Source organism: Dromiciops gliroides, chromosome 1, assembly GCF_019393635.1.
Source record: "Dromiciops gliroides isolate mDroGli1 chromosome 1, mDroGli1.pri, whole genome shotgun sequence".
NCBI lineage: Eukaryota > Metazoa > Chordata > Mammalia > Microbiotheria > Microbiotheriidae > Dromiciops > Dromiciops gliroides.
The window spans coordinates 64,704,511-64,724,578 of record NC_057861.1 but is presented as its reverse complement, the minus strand read 5'-3'; the positions used below and the strand labels follow the sequence as shown (position 1 = coordinate 64,724,578).

The 20,068-nt window shown below is 44.6% G+C and overlaps 1 protein-coding gene across 1 annotated transcript; it reads left to right on the top strand.

The window, feature by feature from the left end:
• Positions 1-901: 901 nt before the first annotated feature.
• On the top strand, positions 902-19,536 carry SIRT6 (sirtuin 6). The gene is made up of 8 exons (XM_043984689.1): positions 902-1,068; positions 8,185-8,312; positions 9,934-10,116; positions 11,087-11,146; positions 12,402-12,497; positions 13,939-14,019; positions 16,779-16,902; positions 17,027-19,536. Exons 1-8 carry the CDS (start codon positions 1,003-1,005, stop codon positions 17,327-17,329), a joined length of 1,041 nt encoding a protein of 346 aa, XP_043840624.1. The 5' UTR covers positions 902-1,002; the 3' UTR covers positions 17,330-19,536.
• Positions 19,537-20,068: the final 532 nt, after the last annotated feature.

Here is a 20,068-nt window from a genome sequence, read left to right as displayed (position 1 = left end):
TACCTCCATACAAGGGTTGGAGGTACTCTACTGCAGATAAAAGACAATAAATTATCTTGTTTTTAATAAATTGTTCTTACCTTGCAGAGTAGTATTTATTCACAAAATAAACAATATTTGTCTATTACTAATCTCAAATCACATCGCACTTTGACCTGGCAAAGGACTAGACAAAAACAGTAGTGTGCCAACACACCTATCATTCCCGCTATCAGAGAGGCGCGGGAGTTCTGAGCTTTGGTAGGTTGGGCTAGTCCATGCTAACTAAGTCAGGTACCAATGTGGTGGGTGCCTTAGAGCCGAGGGCCACCAGGATGCTAAGGGAACAGCAAACTACCTCATATTGGAAAAAAAGAGCAGGTTAAAGCTTCTGGGCAAATCGTTACCGGGATCAGAAACAGGATAACATCTTCACTTTAGTGGGAGATCCATTTTTCAGATGTGGCAGCTGAGGTTCAGAAAGTTGTCAGTCTCAATCCAATTCTCCTAACTCCAAATTCATCAACATTATAGCAGTCTCCTAAAGAATATTAATATCAATAGGAGACAGGAGTGAGGATGAGGGCTTTGCAAATCTTAAAGCGATATATAAATGCTATTATTTTAAGAGTCAAGGGTGACATTTGAACCCAGGTCTTTCTGCCTGACTCCAGTTAGAGAGCGCGGGCCACTCAGCCACGCATGCCCACTGGTCACCATGGCTTCCTCTCCCTACCCTCTTCTCTAGGTTTAAGCTTTCAAACTGCCCGGCTGTGCCAGGAATTAAGATGTCCCTCGGCGCCTCGGTTCCCACTTACACCACTGCGCACGCGCAGACCCTTAACCACCCCACCCCTCCCACCACCACCAGCCAGTCCCCCCGCCTTCTTTCTCTGGTTTCGCGGGTGCGCCCTGGCCACAGAGTTTCCGGCGGAAGCATCCTCAACAAGGAAAACTTTATTGAACCCGAAGGGGCTGGGGCTGGGGGCCTCCGGGCCTGGCCGGGCCGCGGCCTGGGGGAGGATGTCGGTGAACTACGCGGCTGGGCTCTCGCCTTATGCGGATAAGGGCAAATGCGGGCTCCCCGAGGTGAGGCCGGGCGGGGCCCGGAGGGACTGGGCCGGGGTCCCCGCCATCCCCAACCCCCACCAGCATGTGGACTGACTTCGGGCCGCCCTGAAGGGCGTCGCTTTGAGCCCGGTCCCCTCCCCTTGGGACCCACCCCCACCCTCACCCCCATTGCTGTCCTCAGGATAGACTGACCACTTGTCTCCTTTATGCCGATCTCCTACCCCGTCCTCAGCCTAGAGGCCCTCCTCCATCCACATCCTGGGTAGGGGGACACCCCATTCATTTACTACTCTACGCGGCCCCTTAGCACTTTGTGTGTGGGTAGGGGGTACGTAAATAGAGAATAGTCATCATCGCTCCCCCCCCCCCAAAAAAAAACCCCTGCAGGAATGGGGGTGGGGTGGAATCTGATTTGAATCCAGCCTCAGACGCTTCCTAGCTGGGTCAGTCAATACACATTAATTAAGCGCCTGCTGTGTTCCAGGCACTGGGCTGAGCGCTGACACAAGGCAAAAGATGGTTCCTGCTGTCAAGATGCTCACAGTCTAATGAGAGGAGGCAACATGAAAAACAAGATATATAATCGATATAATCAATAGAGAAAGGGCACTAGTTTTAACGGGGATCAGGAAAGGCTTCTTGTAGAAGATGGGATTTTAGCTGGGACTTGAAGGAAGCCAGGACCCTACTTAATGATAACCAGCTTTTATATGGCGCTTTAAAGTTTGCAAAGCACTGTGCTTATGTTATCTTGTTTAACCTCTCAACAATTCTGGGAGGTAGCAGCTGAGAAAACCCAGGCAGACAAAGATTAAGTAATATGCCCAAAGTCACTCAGCTAGAAAGAATCTGATGTTGGATTTGAATTCAAGTCTTCCTGACTCCAAGTCCAGCATGCTCTTATCCTCTGTCACCTAACTTAATCTCTCAAAGTCTTAATTTCTTATCTGGAAAATGGACATAATCCTTGGACTACTACTTTTTTTTTTTTTGCAGCATCGTGAAGAAAGCATTTTGAAAACCTTAAAGAGAGAATAGGAATATGTTTTTATTTTTGTTCCTTTCTCCAAGACAAAACATGGAACTTTTTAAAGATTCTCTGATGTGTTTCTTCAGCAGGAAGCAATCTCATACTGTTAGACTTCATTTTATTATTATTTCAACCAGTCAATAAGCATTTGGCAAGTGTCTTCTCTGTGGCAGACACTATCGTCAAAGAGCTTACATTCTATTGGGGGGAAGGGGAGTGAGGGGAGAGACAGCATAAATTAAAGGAGAGCTGCTTAAACTTTTTCCACTTGAGACCCCTTTTCACCTGAGGAATTTTTGTGCTACCCCGGGTATATAGATGTATTAAATAGTTATATATAATCTTTTACTATTGCAAAATTTTTCTGCAACCCCCACATTCAGTTGCTTGACCCCATGTGAGGTCAAGACCCACAGTTTAAGAAGTTTTCAGCTAAAACATAGCTCACACATGACCCTGTACAAAGATGGTGCTCCATATTTGTTGGTGAATTGAGTGAGAACTGGCTGAATCAGAGACCTTGAAATAGAACTTGAGCTGGGGCTTGAAAGAAATAGCTGTCTGGCTGTCTGTCTGCCTGCCTGTTTCTCTCTCTCTCTATCTGTCTATCTGTCATCTAAGATGTAGATATGTGTATATAGCTACTATATATAACGTTTTAATGTATATTAATAGATGCATATATATTTGTATATATAATGTATACAAGTGTATGTGTATACTATATAGTGTATGTGCATACATGTATGATTAATTGTGTATACATGAATGTATATATGTATGTGTATATGTGTTTATGTTATATATGTCAGAATATGAAGAAAGGCGTTTTGTGGGCCAGGAGAGAGGTATGAGTGCCCTTCATTTGCCGGGGATAAAGAGGAGACTAAAGCTTCTTAAAACTGTGGGTTGAAACCCCACATGGGGTCATGTAACTGAATGTGGGGGTTGAGGAAAATTGGGCAGCAGTAAAAGGTTATGTATACCTATTTTATATACTTGTATACACCTATTTTATATACCTCTATACCCTGGGGTCAAGTAAAAATTTATCTGGTGAAAAGGGGTCTCAAGTGGAAAAAGTTTAAGAAGCCCTGGGCTAGACCACTAGAGAGTTGAGAACATGGAATGTCAGAGTTTCGAGGAGATGTAAAGCATGGAATATCAGTGCTGTAAAGAACCTAGAACATGGAGTGAACTGGAGAATTTGGCAGGCCTCTTGTATACAATGGGGCTGTCCCGGGTGTCCCAAGTGATTCTCTGGGTGCATTTCTACCTCTTTTAAAGCCCAGGAGTTTGGACAGTGGCAAGAACTCGCTAAACATAGTCAGAAAACCTGAATTTAAATCTTCGGGATTATTTTCCTTTTCACTACCTGAGACAAATCATTTAACCTCTCAGGACCTTATTTCCTTGGCTGCAGATTAAGGAGGTTCCATCCTAGATCCTGTGTCAGTCCAAATGTTACCTTCCCCAAATCCCAGGATTCCATTTCAGCACTGTAGGAGGTCTTAAGGCCATCAGATGCACTAGTACTTTGCTAAGAATCCCGAAAACCTTCACCAAGGGATCTTTCTAGCCTTTGCCCGAGGCCTTCTGGTTAAGTTGAAGCCAATCTCCTAATAATAATCACAGCTAACATTTAGAAAGGGCCTACTTTGTACCAGGCACTGTGCCAAGTGCTTTACATATATTGTCTTATTTGTATGGGCTGTTCAGGGAGGACTAGCACCTCCAGTATGAGGGCTTGCTGAGCCCTTTTTAGGGCTGCTCATCCACCTTTGGTGTCTGCATTTCGCCCAACTCTGACTTGGGGCTCCAAGAAGCTGTGCAGCAGCCACACCCTGGCGAACGGCTTAACCCTATTTGAGGGTAACTGGCAGGCCTCAAACTGTCTGTGAGTTGGGGGTCTCTACCCCAGGCATGTGAAGACTTCCCCCCAGTGGAATGGGTGGTTGAGAAGAACATCTGTAAGAAAGAAGTTGCTAACAACTAGAGTGGAAATCTGCCCTTTTGCATTCTGTTTCTTGTTCTTATACTCGTCTTCTGGTTTTGAGCAGAACAAATTTAATCCCTCTTCCATGTGCACTCCTTCAAATATTTGAAGATAGCTATCATGGCCTCCTCCCCTACATCTTCTCTGGGCTCACCATCCCAGTTCCTTCATCTGGTCCTCCCATGGCAAGATCTGGAGGCCCTTTAATTTCCTGGTTATCCTCTATTAGATGTTGTTGTCTAACTTATTTTTCTTCCTAAAATCTGATGCCCAGAAGTGAACACAGGATTCTAGTTGTGGTTTGACAAGGTTAGGGAACAGTGGAATATCACCTTGTTTTGGGTACCGTGCCTCTCAATCTAGGATGAAATTGTAGGGGCAAGGGGAGATACAACAGCACCAATCTGTTGAGTTTTTAGTCCACAAACATTCCCAGATGTTTCACAGGAACTATTTGTCCAGTCATATATTCTAGGCAAATATGGGGCTCATCTTGCCTTTAATTAAGTTCCAGGTTTACTAAATATGTCCACTCTGACATGCCCATTGCAGGCAGAGCTGAGACGTAATGGCAGCCAAGCCTGCTGGAGCAGAGGAGCTAATGAATGCTTGCTTACATAATTTAGATGAGCTCAAATTAGGATCCCATTAATTAGATGTTAATCCCACTTCCATCTCCTCTTGTCTTCACTCTTCCTTACTGCTGAGCTCAGATACTTTTCTCTCCAAGAAAGATACTCCTCTCTCTCTGACACAGCTGTCATGCCCCATCCCTAGGGATAGAAACAAACCAACTGGGTAGTAACTGAAAGGAGAAAACACCCCAAGCACACAGCTTTAAAAGATGGTTAACTTGAAATAGACTTAGGTTCTCTCTGTGGAACACAAGTGAATGGTAGGAGTTTAATAAATGTCTGAAAAAGTGCTAGCGATTTCACTCTTCTCTCAGGAATAAATGTGGCACAGTGGAAGGATCAGTGGACTGTGTGTCAGGAGATCATTGTTCTGTATGTATTTATGAAGCTCCCAGAGCTTTGTATGATTCTGGGGAGAACTTGGAAGAGATGGAACAGATTCCATGAAACTTGAGAGTGGTGCAGTAGGTAGAAGTCTGGAGTTGGGGTCAGGAAGAGCAGAGTTCAAATCCCACCTCAGATACTCACTAGCTGTGCAACTCTTGCCTCAGTCTCCTCATCTACAAAATGAGGAGATTGGACTCAGTAGCCTTTAAGGTCCTTTCCAGCTCAAAATCTCTGACTCTTTAAACAACACCTTTTCCAAATACCCAAGAAATTCAATTCATTTAACCAATCAACATTTGCTATATACAAAGTCCCATGTTTGGTCCTGGGAAAGATACAGAGATAAATCAGTTGTTATTCCTGCCTTCAAGAAGCTTATAGTCTTGTCAGGTATAAGGTACTATATAAATGTTATCTATGACTGTTGTTGCAAGAATCAACCTCATAGGTTTATTATAAAGAAATCTCTTGGGGCAGCTAGGTGGATAAAGCACTGGCCCTGGAGTCAGGAGGACCTGAGTTCAAATCCAGCCTCAGACACTTGACACTTACTAACTGTGTGACCCTGAGCAAATCACTTAACCCTCATTGCCCCACAAAAACAACAACAACAACAAAATCTCTCTTTAAAGTACTATATAAATGTAGCTTACTATAAAAAAAAATGGTGAGCAGTATGCTACCAGAAAAACTTGGAAAGACCTGCAGGAGCTGATGCAGCATGAAATGTACTGCATACAAAATAACAACAGTACTGCAAGATGATCTGCTGTGAATGACTTGGTTATTTTCAGCAATGCAATGATCCAAGACAACTCTGAAGGTCTTATGAAAAATGCAGTCAATCTACAGAGAGAGAATTGATGGTGTCAATACAAATTGAAGCAAATTTTTTTTGTTAGTTCCTCTATCTGAAGTTTTGTTTTTGTCTGTTTTCTTTCACAACCTGGCTAATGTGGAAATGTTTTGCATGACTGCTCATGTATATCTTATATTGAATTGCTTGAGTTCTTGGGCGGGGAGGAGGTAGGAAGAGAATTTGGAACACAGTTTTAAAATTTATGTCAAAATTTGTATTTACATGTAATTTGGGAAAAATACAATTCTAAATAAACAAAAAAGAAGAAAGAGAGGGAGGAGAAGGAGGAGAAGAAGAAACTTATAGGCTTTTAGGAGAATTCCAGGAGATATGCTTTCCAGGTCAAAAAAAGAAACAAACCTGGGGGCAGCTAGGTGGCGCAGTGGATGGAGCACTGGCCCTGGATTCAGGAGTACCTGAGTTCAAATCCAGCCTCAGACACTTGACACTTACTAGCTGTGTGACCCTGGGCAAGTCACTTGACCCCCATTGCCCTGCAAAAAAGAAAAAAGAAAAAGAAAAGAAACAAACCTGGATTTGAGGGTCAGTCACTTAAAGCACAAAAGTGATCTCTTTGTCTTCAAGATGGAGAAGGCCTCACTGTAACTCAGGTAAGGCAGAAGATGAAACAAGTGCCATGGGGAAAGCCCAGGATTAACTGCTGAAATAGTCTGATTGTGAGCTCCTAGGGCTTGTTACTAAGGGAAGTGTGGTGGGAACAGGTGGTCAGCTTCTCTGGAAATAGTTAGGAAAAGGAGAAACACTTGTTTCCTTACGTGGTAAATCTATTATCTCCTTAATGTAGATATTTCCTTTATTAGTGCATTTCTCAACCCTTGGAGCCTTTTTATTCTGGGCTTTATAGGTCTTGGTCTTTTCATAAATTCTCCATAGTGGATCTGTCCAGATTTCTATATGGATATTTTCCTTTTTTCTTTCCTTTTAACATTTTTAATATTTTCTCCCTCAATTATATGTAAAAAACAATTTTTTTTTTAGTGAGGCAATTGGGGTTAAGTGACTTGCCCAGGGTCACACAGCTAGTAAGTGTTAAGTGTCTGAGGCCAAATTTGAACTCAGGTACTCCTGAATCCAGGGCCGGTGCTCTATCCACTGCGCCATCTAGCTGCCCCTGTAAAAAACAATTTTAACATTCTTTTTTTCAAATTTTGAGTTCCAAATTCTCTCTCTCCTTTTCTCCTGTCCACTTCCCTCCTCCCTCAATTGAGAAGGCAAGCAATTCAATCTAGGTTATACATCTGTAGTCAAGTAAGACACATATCCTATATGGATATGTTCTCTGGGTTTTTTAATTTTTTGTGGATACTGATGTAGCTCAAGCTTACCAGTCTTTCGAAATTACTAGCCTATTGCTCTTTCTGTTCATACGTGTCATGGGTGAGATCTTTTACAGGACTTTTTTTTGCTTTTCATTATTGATAACATGTCACTCCTTATTTAAACCTACTTTAAACCCACATATCTTTCTATTGACTTTGGAGTCAACTGTAATCTTAATTTTTCCAAGGTTGTGGTTTCTGTTGTTTGAAGACTCATAGCTTCACAGGGAGAAAGCTGGTATTTGCAAATGGGCATTTGAGACATGGAACATACGGGCATCATTGAAGAACTACACAAATGGAATCTAGTCCCTTCTCTTCCTGCTATTCAGTCCTGGGCCCAGCTCTTCCTTTAGCAATGCTTATTCAAGATACATTTGCTGAAGACAGTTCCAAAGGATTCCTGATGGAAAATGCTCTCCACATCCAGAAAAAAGAACTATGGAATCTGGATGCAGATTGAAGCATTTCTACTTTTCTTTACTGTTCCTACTTTTTCTCTTTTTTTTTTTAGATTTTTCCCTTTTGTTCTGATTCTTCTTTTACAACATGAGTAATAGAGAAATGCATTTAATGTGATTGTATGTGTATAACCTATGTCATTTTACTTTCTGTCTTGGGGAGGGGGGAGAGGGAGAAAAATTGGAACTCAAAATCTTATAAAAACAAATGTTGAAAACTATCTTACATGTAACTGGAAAATAATAAAATACTTTTATGAAGAAAAAAAAGATACATTTGCTGATTAGTCAACTAACTTCCTAGCCATCTGGCCGCCATAATATGGGTACAAGGGTGATATCCTTCCTGAAACAGATTGATTGACTTCTTTTCCCTTGCAGATACCCTAATAGCTTCCTGATCCTTTTTTTTTTTTTTGTCAATAGATCTTTGACCCCCCTGAAGAATTAGACAGGAAAGTATGGGAGCTGGCACAGCTGATTCAGAGATCTTCCAATGTGGTATTTCACACAGGTGCAGGCATCAGCACATCCTCAGGCATCCCAGACTTCAGGTGAGTGGGGACAGCGCTGCCAGGTGGTCACAGTAACCTGGGACTAGCTACCTACAATAAGGCCTTTTCCAAATTCATCCTTCTAGTTAAGCAGTCCTTGTAGGATGTTCTGTCCATGAGTGGTCATTGAATTGATTCCATGGACAGAGCTCAGGGTGGGAAGGAGAACTGGTGAGGCAGAAGGCTGATAAGCCAGTCTTTTTTTTTTTTTTTTTGCAGGGCAATGAGGGTTAAGTGACTTGCCCAGAGTCACACAGCTAGTAAGTGTCAAGTGTCTGAGGCCAGATTTGAACTCAGGTCTTCCTGAATTCAGGGCTGGTGCTCTATCCACTGCACCACCTAGCTGCCCCCTAAGCCAGTCTTTCTTGCTTTTTGTTTGTGTTTTTTTGCAAGTCAATCTAAACACTGTTTTGCCCTTGAGTATAGTGCTTGCTTCTGGGCACTGCATTTTAGGAAGGACGTTGACAGACTGAAGTGTGTCTCAAGGAGGATGGCCAGGCTGGAGAAGGAGGGAAGAAGTTGCCACGAAAGGACTGGATGAGGACATTAAGGTAGTTTAGCCTAGAGAAGAGAAGACTTTGAAAGGACATAATCACTGTCTTCAGTGTGTGAAGGGCTGTCATATGGGAGAAGAATCGTACTTTTCTGCTTGACCTCAGAGGCAAAACTGGAACCAATGGACAGAATCTGCCAGTAAGCTGGCTTTTGTTTCAATATAAGGAAAAACTTCCTAATAAGGAACAAGTGGACTGGGCAGTCTTGAAAGATAATGAACTGAGAGCAGCTGGGTGGCGCAGTGGATAAAGTACCGGTCCTGGATTCAGGAGGACCTGAGTTCAAATCCAGCCTCAGACACTTGACATTTACTAGCTGTGTGACCCTGGGCAAGTAGCAACTCTCATTGTCCCACCAAAAAAAGAAAGAAGGAAAGAAAAGAAAGAAAAAAAGATAATGAACTACGTATCACTGGAAATAATTTGAGCAAAGGTGGTAAAATGGCCACCTGGGAATCTTACAAGAGGGGAATTCTGAGCTCTATGGGAATTTGGGTGAGATGGCTTCCGTGCTATCTTCCATTTCTCAGGACAATACAACTCTAAGTATCAGAGTTCGGACTTAAACTCAAGCTTTTTGCCTTGCTCCGTGATGGTGGCTCAGTCTAGGAGGAAGGGTACTGGGTTTAGCATTAGAAGATTGAGATTTGAGTTCTCCTCTGATACTCACTGTTTGTGGGGTCCTGGGCAGATCACTAAACTTTAGTTTCCCGATGGGTATAAAGGGGATAATAATTCTTGTACAATCTACCTTGCAGGGTTGTTGTAAGGAGTTCACTTTCTAAATCTATAGAAAGCTTTTGGACATGGACAGTAAGAACTTTATTGTGCATGACTATCTTTGTTACCAAAAAAACCCAAAAAACTATGGAAAATGCTAAAAACTATGTTTTGTGTAAGATACGAGTAGGAAGGGAATAACCCTGTTCTCCAGGAGCTCAAAGTCTGGTCAGGGAAGCTAGATTCACAACCAGTAATTATGGGAAAGTACAGATGCCAAGTGATCTTTCAGTTGAGACCCGTTTCTTTTGCTTCTCTCCTTCGGTAATTCATTTTTTTCACTCCAGGGGTCCCCAGGGTGTGTGGACCATGGAGGAACGGGGCCTGGCACCCAAGTTTGACACAACGTTTGAGAGTGCCCGGCCTTCTCAGACCCATATGGCCCTGCTACAACTGGAGCGAGTGGGCATCCTGAAGTTCCTCGTGAGCCAGAATGTAGATGGGTTGCACGTGCGCTCTGGCTTCCCCAGGTACTTATTTTCTCTGTCCATAGTTTCCCTCCATACTTTCAGCCTATTCCCCCTACATCACCCCATCTTTGAACCCTGCAAGCAAAAATGCTCTCTTTGGAATCTAGTGCAAGGCAAGCCCGGGGTCCAGATCCTTCTCCCATCCACCTCCATTTCCCCTGAATATTTGTCAGGAACCCTCTGTGGCCTCACTCTGTCCTAGTGCTCGGCCCTTTAGGGGGTAAGAACCCCTTCATCATTCTCCTAGCCTGGGATAGGACTCGAGGTTTTCTCCTTCAGCTCTCTTCCATATCTTTTGGCTGGGGTTTGAGGGACTCATGTTTTTTGTTTCAGTCATTAAAACTGTCAGTTATAACTGCTCTTGGTCACAATCTGGCTTGAGGTGATTCTTGTTCTACTGAACAGGAATTCGGGGATATACTTCTGTTAAGCTGGTGTTTGAAATAGCTAAAAGTCTTCTGGGAAGGAGGAGGGAGAGGGCTTTGTGTTTGGCTTGGGAGAAACTCTGAGTATTTCAGAGCCAGACTTAAGAGTTAGTATCAAGATTTCTATGGACAGTGGCCATGTCCGAGGGGATCACTGCCCAAGACTTTCTTAAGAGACTGGTCTGCAGAAGGAGCCCTCTCCTTAGAACCACCTAGAGCATAACACTGAGTCCCTTTGTACATCTGAGGGGCCACCCACCCTTTGGAATAATTCTAGTAATAAGCTTTTATGTTGTTATAACACTTGTAGCTTTTCACATCCCTTTTCTAAACCCTAGGTGAAGAAGGAGCAAGGGCTATATATAACTCCTATTTGGCAGAGCAGGAAACTGGGGAAAGTGACTTACCCAAGGTCACAAATCATAGGCAAAGCCAGGCTCCAGCTCTGTGGTCTCTGGACTTTTGGTATTGGATACCCTGAACCTTGAAAGCCAGGGAAAGTTTAGCCGTAAGGTCCTATCCACTAAGCTTCACCCTTTCCACAGGGACAAGCTGGCTGAGCTCCATGGGAACATGTTTGTGGAAGAATGTGCCAAGTGTAAGACGTGAGTGCTCCAGCTGCCTGCGGATGGAAGGGGGGAGATGGGGAGCATGCAGAGATTGGGGAAGCAGCTCTGGGGGAGGAGGAGAGATGAGTTACATCAGAAGAGCCCAAGGCTTCCCGGCTGGCCCTGTCCTGCCCCTGTCCTAGGCCATGAGCACAAGCAATCCTGGAACTTACTGAAGGATCCACAGCTTAAAGGGGGACCATATATTAAAGCAGTGTCAGTGAGGTCGGATTTTCCTAAGGAAGCAGTGTCTCATAGGGGTCCTGACCAAGGGATGCCCATTGTGACAACCATCTTTAATTGGTCAGAGTGATATGCCCCGACACTCTCCTATATCAAGTTATCTACAGTATGAATTATGAATGACAGCAGCAAAGTCTGATACGGTGAACATCACCAGAGCTGGAAAAGAGACACAGCAGCAAATAAGATCATAGAATAGAAGCTCCGGAGCGTGAAGGGGCCACAGGCGCCCTTTAGTCCAACCTCTTCATTTTATGGAGGAAGAAACTGAAACCCAGGGAGGTTAAGACTCCACCGTTACTGTTTTTAGTTGATGTATACATCTTCCAAAAAACTACCAAAGGTTTGGAGTTTGTGGTTTTATCTGTTATTTTATGTATCTCTTTATCCATTTATTTATTTAGAGCCTGGATCTCCTTATCTTCCCCAGGTTGTTCATAGGCCTCATTCCAGTACGGATTGGCCCAGAAACCTTAACCTGCTCCTGGGCTGGTTCATCCCTCCTTAGGCGTCCTGGTGCCAGCGCAAGTCAGAATTGCTGAGCTCAGCAATACACCAGCCTAACCCATAGATTTTAGAGGGCAAGGATGTGTTGTGAGATGTATCTTGTAGGAGAAGGTATCTACCCACATGGATAAAATTGCAGTTTGTTCAAAAAGACAGAAAAAAAAATTTGTTGGTGGTTCAGTTTATAACAAAATTATTTTTTAAAGTAAGGATTATATTAATTAAAGTAATAGGAAATCATATTTATTGAAGCCGTTCTTGGAAGAGGAGCTATGCCAATCCCTGGGGAACCTAGAGCTGGAAGGGGGATAAATAAGGCTTTACCTGTCAGAGAATGTTGGACACTAGACTGACAAGGTGGTGGGTTTGATATCATGGTAATAGCTGTCAAGAGCACTTGTTCTAAGGATGCATGTGTCTGAGGGAAATTCACCAAGTTCACACCCAGATCTCCCCTTTCTCTCCTCTTTCTCCTTCCTCGTTCCTGGACTCTCTTCTTCAGGCAGTATGTACGTGATGTGGTGGTGGGCAGCATGGGCCTCAAGGCAACAGGACGCTTGTGCACGGTGGCAAAGGCTCGAGGCCTTCGGGCCTGCAGGTGAGTGACCTGTGACCTGGAAAACCAAATTTGGGCCTGAAAGGAATTTTAGAGAACATCTGTTGTAGTCACTTCTGCTCTTTTATCCTCAGTTTTCTCATCTATAAAATGAGGGGTTGGAACGGATGCCTCTGAGGTTCTTTATAGGATGAGAGCCAAGATCCTGAATCTGTGATTTACGCCCGTGTCACCTCAGCCACTCAGTGGCAATTTTGTGTTTCAGCTTCCTCATGTGTGAAAAAGGGTTCATCGTCCTTATATTCCCTGCCTTGGGCCTTTGGTAAGGAAGTGCCCACCATTGAAAGGGCACCTGTTAGGCTGGCCCATAGTCTGCCCAAGGGCAACTGGCAGCCCTTTTCAGCAGGGGCTGGATCTGGAGCCTGGCCAGCCTAACCTGGGGGAGCTACCGAGGTCTCCTCCATTCGGTCAGCAAGTGTTTATCAGGTGGCTGCCCTGTGCCAGGCAGGCACCATTTGTGCTTCTGGGAAGGCAGAGGCAAAAGGACCTTCCATTCTACTTATTCTCCATGCCACTGCAGAGGAGAATTGTAGTGGGAGAATGACACTCTTAACCCTTGCAGTAGTATCTAGTACTCTAGAGCAAATAGGTCAAACTCAAATAGAAACAGATCTATGTGGCTGCATATTGACTTTGAAAACCACAAATTAACATTATTTATGTTGTATTGTATTTTTATTTCTTTTGTTAACATTTCCCAATTATATTATCCTTCTTTTTTTCTTTTCTTTTTTTGGGGGTGGTGGTGGTGAAGCAATGAGTGTGACTTGCCCAGGGTCACACAGCTAGTAAGTGTCAAGTGTCTGAGACCAGATTTGAACTCAGGTCCTCCTGAATCCAGGGCCAGTGCTTTATCCACTGCGCCACCTAGCTGCCCCCATCCCAATTATATTTTAATACTCCTTTGATACCTCTGCTGTTGAGCAGTATCAATGATCCCTTCCATTTGGAGAGATTCCTCTTACTTATTGCTCTTGCTGCATAATAATGCTAATTGTATCTGCCAGAATAACAATCTGAGGATAGGATCCTGGTAGTTTAGCTATGGAAGGATCCTTAGAGATCTTCTGGTTCAGGGGAAGTGACTTGACCAAGGTCATGAAGCCAGGCAGTGGTAAAACATGGACTAGAACCAGCATTCTCAGAAGACAGGTGGCCAGAGGAGACTCAAACCCAAGTGTCCTGACTTCAGATTTTGTCCACTCTGCTCTGCCCTGTCATTAACCAGAGTCACTCCTTTGGGGACAGGTGTCTCAGGCTAATCAGTAGAATCCGATTTCCAACAACTCTGCTCTAGTTGGCCTCTTCCCTGGTGCCCTATTGATTGGTTAGGGTCAAGCAGTTCATTTTGGCTTTGTTTGAGAGTGGTTGGCAGCGGTCACAGGTGCCCAACGAATCAGGGATTCCTCTGTGCCCATCTTAGGGGGGAACTGAGGGACACCATCCTGGACTGGGAAGATGCCCTGCCTGATAGAGACCTCAACCTTGCTGATGAAGCCTGCAGGTATGATAAATCAGAGTACTTTGCTCCCTCCTCTTTCATCTCCTTCCCCTGTCCGTCCTCCTCCTGGGACTGTGGAGCCTGTAGCCTTTGGGCATGAATGAGGAAGGGGAAAGTCTCGAGCCAGGGAGGCTCTGGGAAGCTGTTGGAGAAGGCTTCAGCTGTATGGCCCCTTTCTCTCCACTTACCCAGCTGCTACCCCAGTGCAGGCCCTCGTCACCTCACACCTTGATTCTCCCAAGAGCTGCTGGCTGGTTCCCCCGCAGCCCATCTTCCACTCAGCTGTCAGAGGGATCTTCCAGAAGCTCAAGCTTGCCCACACAGATCCTTTATTCAGTTCTCTCTCGTGGCTCTCTGTTTCCTCCCGAATCAAATATAGAATCCTCTTTGTGGCTTTTGGAGCCCTTTATAAACTGACCCCTTCCTACCTTCTCAGTTTTCTTACTCCCTCTGCCCTCCCTTATACACACTGCTGTGATGCCAGCCTCCTTTCTGCTCCTAGAACTGGGCTTTCCCTCTCTCTGCTCCAGGCATTTTCACTGGCTCTGTCTGATGCCTGGAATTCTTTCCCTCCTCAGCTCTGCTTCTGTCCCGCTTGGTGCGAGTTTCTCACCTCTGGGATTATCTCCAGTCTATCCTGTCTGCAGTTTGTTCAGAGCCATTTTTCATGTTGTCTCCCCCATAAAACTCAGCTCCTTTCAGGGCAGGGACCCTCTTTTTTCTATAAAAGTATTTATTATTTTCTAGTTACATATAGAGATAGTTTGCAACATTTGTTTTTATAAGATTTCTAGTTTCAATTTTTTCTCCCTCCCTCCCCCCTCCCTAAGACAGCAAGCAATCCGTTATAGGTTATATATGTACAATCACATTAAACATATTTCTGCATTAGTCATGTTGTGAAAGAAGACTCAGAACAAAAGGGAAAAGCATCAAAAAAGAAACAAAAAAGAGATAGTATGGTTCAATCAGCATCCATATTCCACAGTTCTTTTTTTTTTTCTGGATTTGGAAAACATTTTTCATCATGAGTCCTTTGGAACTATCTTGGACCATTCTATTGCTGAGAAGAGTCAAGTCTATCATAGTTGATCAACACACAATATTGTTCATACTGTGTATAATGTTCTCCTGGATCTGCTCATCTCACTCAGCATCAGTTCATCTAAGTCCTTCCAGGTTTCTCTAAAATCCACCTGCTCATTGTTTCTTACAGCACAATAGTATTCCATTACATTCATATACCATAACTTGTTCAGCCATTCCCCAATTGATGGGCATCCTCTCAATTTCCAATTCCTTGCCACCACAAAAAGAGCAGCTATAAATATTTTTGTACATGTGGGTTCTTTTCCCTTTTTTATGATCTCTTTGGGAAAAAGACCCAATAGTGGTATTGCTAGGTCAAAGGGTATGCACAGTTGTTTGTTTGTTTTTTGCGGGGCATTGGGGGTTAAGTGACTTGCCCAGGGTCACACAGCTAGTAAGTGTCAAGTGTCTGAGGCCAGATTTGAACTCAGGTCCTCCTGAATCCAGGGCCAGTGCTCTATCCACTGCGCCACCTAGCTGCCCCAGAAAAGGCTTTTATAATTAAAAAAAAACTGTCTGTTCATATCCTTTGACCATTTCTCAATTGGGGAATGACTTGGATTCTTATAAATTTGATTTAGTTCCCAATATATTTTAGAAATGAGGCCTTTGTCAGAAATACTGACTATAAAAATGGTTTCCCAGCTTTCTGCCGCAGGGACCCTCTTTTACCTTTTTTTGTATCTGTAGTCCTTAGCATAGTGCTTGGCACACAGAAGGTGCTTTTAAAATGCTGGCTGAAATATTGTTTGATGAACTGTGAATGACTTAACTCTTCTCAGCAATACAGCGATCCATGACAGTCCCAAAGAACTAGTGATGAAGCACACTGTCTGCCTTCAGAGAAAGAACTGATAGGGATAAAACACAGACTGAAGCTTGCTGTTTTTCACTCTATTTCTTTCGGTTTTTTTCTTTTATTCAAGTCTTCTTATACAAAATAACTAATATGGTAATATTTTACATAATTGCACATATATATCTTACATCTGATTGCTTACTGCCTTGGAGAGGCAGGGAAAGGAGGGAGGGATAGAGGAATAAAATTTGGAACAGAAAACTATAAATTAAAATGTTTTTTTTTTCATGTAAATATTTTATTATTTTCCAGTTACATTTAGAGATAGTTTTCAACATTTGTTTTTATAAGATTTCTAGTTTCAAATTTTTCTCCCTCTCTCCCCAAGACAGCAAGTAATCTGATATAGATTATATATGTACAATCAAAGGCTTATTATTTTTAAAAACTGCTGGCTGAGTGGAGCCAGAAGCTACAGGACTGAGGACTGGATGATAAATTTCTTTCTATAGCATTTACAAATTCTCAGAGCACTCTCCTCACAAAACAGCTTGAAAGGACTAGTATGGGTATTAATCTCCCATTTAACAGATGAAGAAGCTCAGGCTCAAAAACCCACGGGACAGAAGGGACATAAGCGGCCTAGCCCAGGTGGTAGGCAATGCGGAATCCTACTGTCCCAACTCCCAGATTTCCACATTCTTTCCCCTTCCCCTCCCTGGGTTTGGGGAAGAAGGGGGCAGAGATAAGAGAAGTTTTCATCCTGGGGGCCTGGGAACATGGCAGTGCTGGCCATTGTGAGGAGGAGGGAAGGTCCAGATCCAAGGGGATCCAGGGAACTGAGTGTGATGAGCTTGTCCCATTTCATTTCCAGGAATGCAGATCTATCCATCACTCTGGGAACATCCCTGCAGATCCGACCCAGTGGCAACCTGCCTCTGCTCACTAAACGCAAAGGAGGCCGACTAGTCATAGTCAACCTGCAGGCCACCAAGCATGTGAGTACTTAGCCCCATCCACTCCACCAGAGGGCCTGGTCCCTGGTCTCAGCAGCCTCCTGGGACTCAGATTTCATGTGGCCAGGTTCTCCCTCACTTAGGTCTGACTCCCCTTTCCTCCCAGGACCGCCAAGCTGACCTTCGAATTCATGGCTACGTGGATGATGTCATGGCCAAGCTCATGAAGCACCTATGCTTGGAGATCCCTGAATGGCAGGGGCCCCTTGTGGTGGAACGGGCCCCACCCCTGTTACCCCTCCCGACACAGGTGAAGGCTGAGCCCCCCACCCTGCCAGCCCTGCCCGAAGCACCCAAGGCAGAGCCCCCTGACCAGCGCCAAAGACCAGAGCAGGAAGGTGTCAAGAGGGAGCAGCCCCCTGCCCCCCGGCTGCCCAAGAGGGTGAAGGTGGAGCCTATGCCCAGCTGAAAGGGTTTGAGACATCGTGTGGACTCAGGCTAGTGTGCTCCTTTCTGAGCCCCAGTCACCCTCACTGTACAAAGGGACAGTGCACTCACTTGGTATCTATAGGCCCATCCAATCCTCAGTTGTGGTGACAGTGTGGCCTGCTAGAAGGAGCACTGCACTTAGAGGATTTGGATTCAAATCCTATCCTGTGTGACTTTAGAAAATTGCTTCACTCCTCTGGGCCTTATAGTTTCATTATCTGTAAAATGAAGTTGAACTAGCTGATCTTGAGGGATCTTTGCAGTTCCTATAAGCTATGATACTTTGATGGGAATGGGCAAGTCTGGGTGGGTTTTTTATTTTTAAATAAATTTGATTTCCTTTTTCTTACCAGAGGGTTTTTTACCTTCTGTTGTTTGTAAAACAACATTTCCAGGCCTTCTGGTCCCCTCTGATAACCTTGTCTGCAGTCCTTTACTGTTCTCTCTCACTATAGCTAGGACCTGTTCTCTCTACTTTGAGCCCAGTAAGCAAGTCACTGGCTTTGACTAATTTCCTTCTATCTGGGCCTCACTTTCCCTTTCTGTAAACTTGAAATCTTTTCTGTCTGTAAATCTTCTGATTACATGGGGCCTGCTTTTGTCCCTCATCTTTTCAGTTATAATCTATTGGGGTATCTGCTGCTAACAGCACCAAATGTGAGAGGGGCCTATGGCCATTGCCAGCAAGACCCTAGGATTCTTCCCTCTGCTAGCCCTGCTGCGGTTTGGAGGAATGAGAATCAGACAGCCTTTGGCCTGGAGCCGATTCTGTGTTCCGTGGAGGGGCTCCTGCTGAGCCTCTCTTTATCACCTCTCTGTTTTCATCCCTTTCTCCATCTTGTCTTCTGAGACATGTTAGAGACCAGAGTTAGGGGACCAACTACCCTTAGGCAGATGGTGAGGGCTTTGTTATCTTTAGATGCTTCTCTTATGTTGCAATCTTCCCATTGCCAAATCAGTGGCAATTCCTGATCCTTGGACATAAATGGGTTTTTTTGCTTTCCCTCCCTCACAGTCACCTGGGAATGAGCACCTACCTCTTTCAGGACAAGGATTACAGCCATACTTGGTGAGGAAGCTGTCAGTGGCAGCTAAGACAAGGAAGAGGCAAGTCCCAAAGCCCCAACGAGGTTCTCATTGTATATTGGACACTAGCTGTGTAACCTTGGGCAAGTCCCTTCCCATCCCTGGGCCTACTTCTCCATCTGTAAAACAAGAGGGGTGGACTGAAACCATTTAGTCTTTTCCAGCTGAACATCTTGTGGTCTTTTTGCTTTTCTGATTTGCTCCTGAGTGTGGGCTTGATGTTAGGGACCAAGATGGGAAGGCTTTCAGTGCAGTGGTATCCCACCCTGTCCGAAGTCAGAGCCTAAGGCTTCTTTCTGCTTTGGAGGCTTCTCCAGATATCATCCACCTGAGTTGGTTTAGCTTTTAGAGATAATTGATTCATTGACTCTATCCTGGCCCTGGCCTGGATAAGAAGTAGATATTTGTCAAGGGAGAGAAAGGGAAGGTGGGACAGCCTCGCCCATAGGCCTTTCTGCAGAGATGGTTGGGCTCATCCACTGGGACTACCTCTTGCATTTTCTATATAGTCCCTGTCTAGTGAACCCTGGGATTGAGAGATCTGAGAAAGCAAATGAAATTCCCAGGCAGCTTGGAGCCTGTACTTTAACACCCCCCCACAAGTGTTGTCTCTGAGACTTTGATAGCAGAGGCCAGGATGTGGGAATAAAAACATCTTTCTGTCTCTCTCTCCATCTCTCAGTCTCACCCTCAGTCTCTCTCTCTCTGTCTCTCTGTCTCTCTCTCTCTCACACACACACACACACACACACACACACACTTACTTTGGTGCTTGAGCTGAGTTTTTAAGGAAAGAAGGGACTGTTATGGTGGCAGTGAGGAGGGTGTGCATTCCAGGCAGGAGGTAGAACCAGCCAGTGTAAAAGCCCTGAGGTGAGAGAGGCATCTGCAAGCCCAGCTCTGGGGACAGTGCAGGCTGTGAACTGACTTCACTACACAAATGGTTCTCCCCCTCCCCCAAGGAACATGTTAAAGGAGCTCTGAATGTGTAGCCACAGGGCCCAGGTGAAATCTTGCCTGTGTCACTTAGGATTGTATTGCTTTGGAAAAGTCATTGCTCTTGTGGCTTCAGTTTCCTCATCCATGAAATGAGGGAGTTGGACTAAATATTTGAAATGGCCTCTTACAATCTGTTTCAGCTCTAAATACTGTGATCCCCAGGACTTTTTCCTGAAAGCTCCAAGTATCCTCTGTCTTTATTGTTGTCTCTTTCCCCTCCTCACCTTCTTCCTCCACAGCAATAAGGAAGCCTGCATACCTAATAGAGAAATGACTGCTCCAGGAGTCCACATTGAGGCCCTTAAGCCTTGACCAAGCCTACTGCCCTGGCTAAGGACCAAGCTGAGAACATTTGGCCCTATGGAATTCTCCTTCCCATGGCTCTGGGCCCCAGTGTTTGCCCCAGCAAGAAAGGGGAGGAGGTTTGGATAGGAGGGAGAAACTGGAGCCAACTGGACTGTGGTATGAACAGCCTTGGACTAGAATTAGGGGATTTGGCTTCACACGCAGGCTCTGTGACCTTGGGAAACACTGTTAATATCATTAGACCTCTTTTTCTCCTCCAAAATGAAAGCACCTGGGAGATCCTTCTTCCCCTTGAACAGTAGACCCGGAAGGCCTGCTCTTTCCCCAC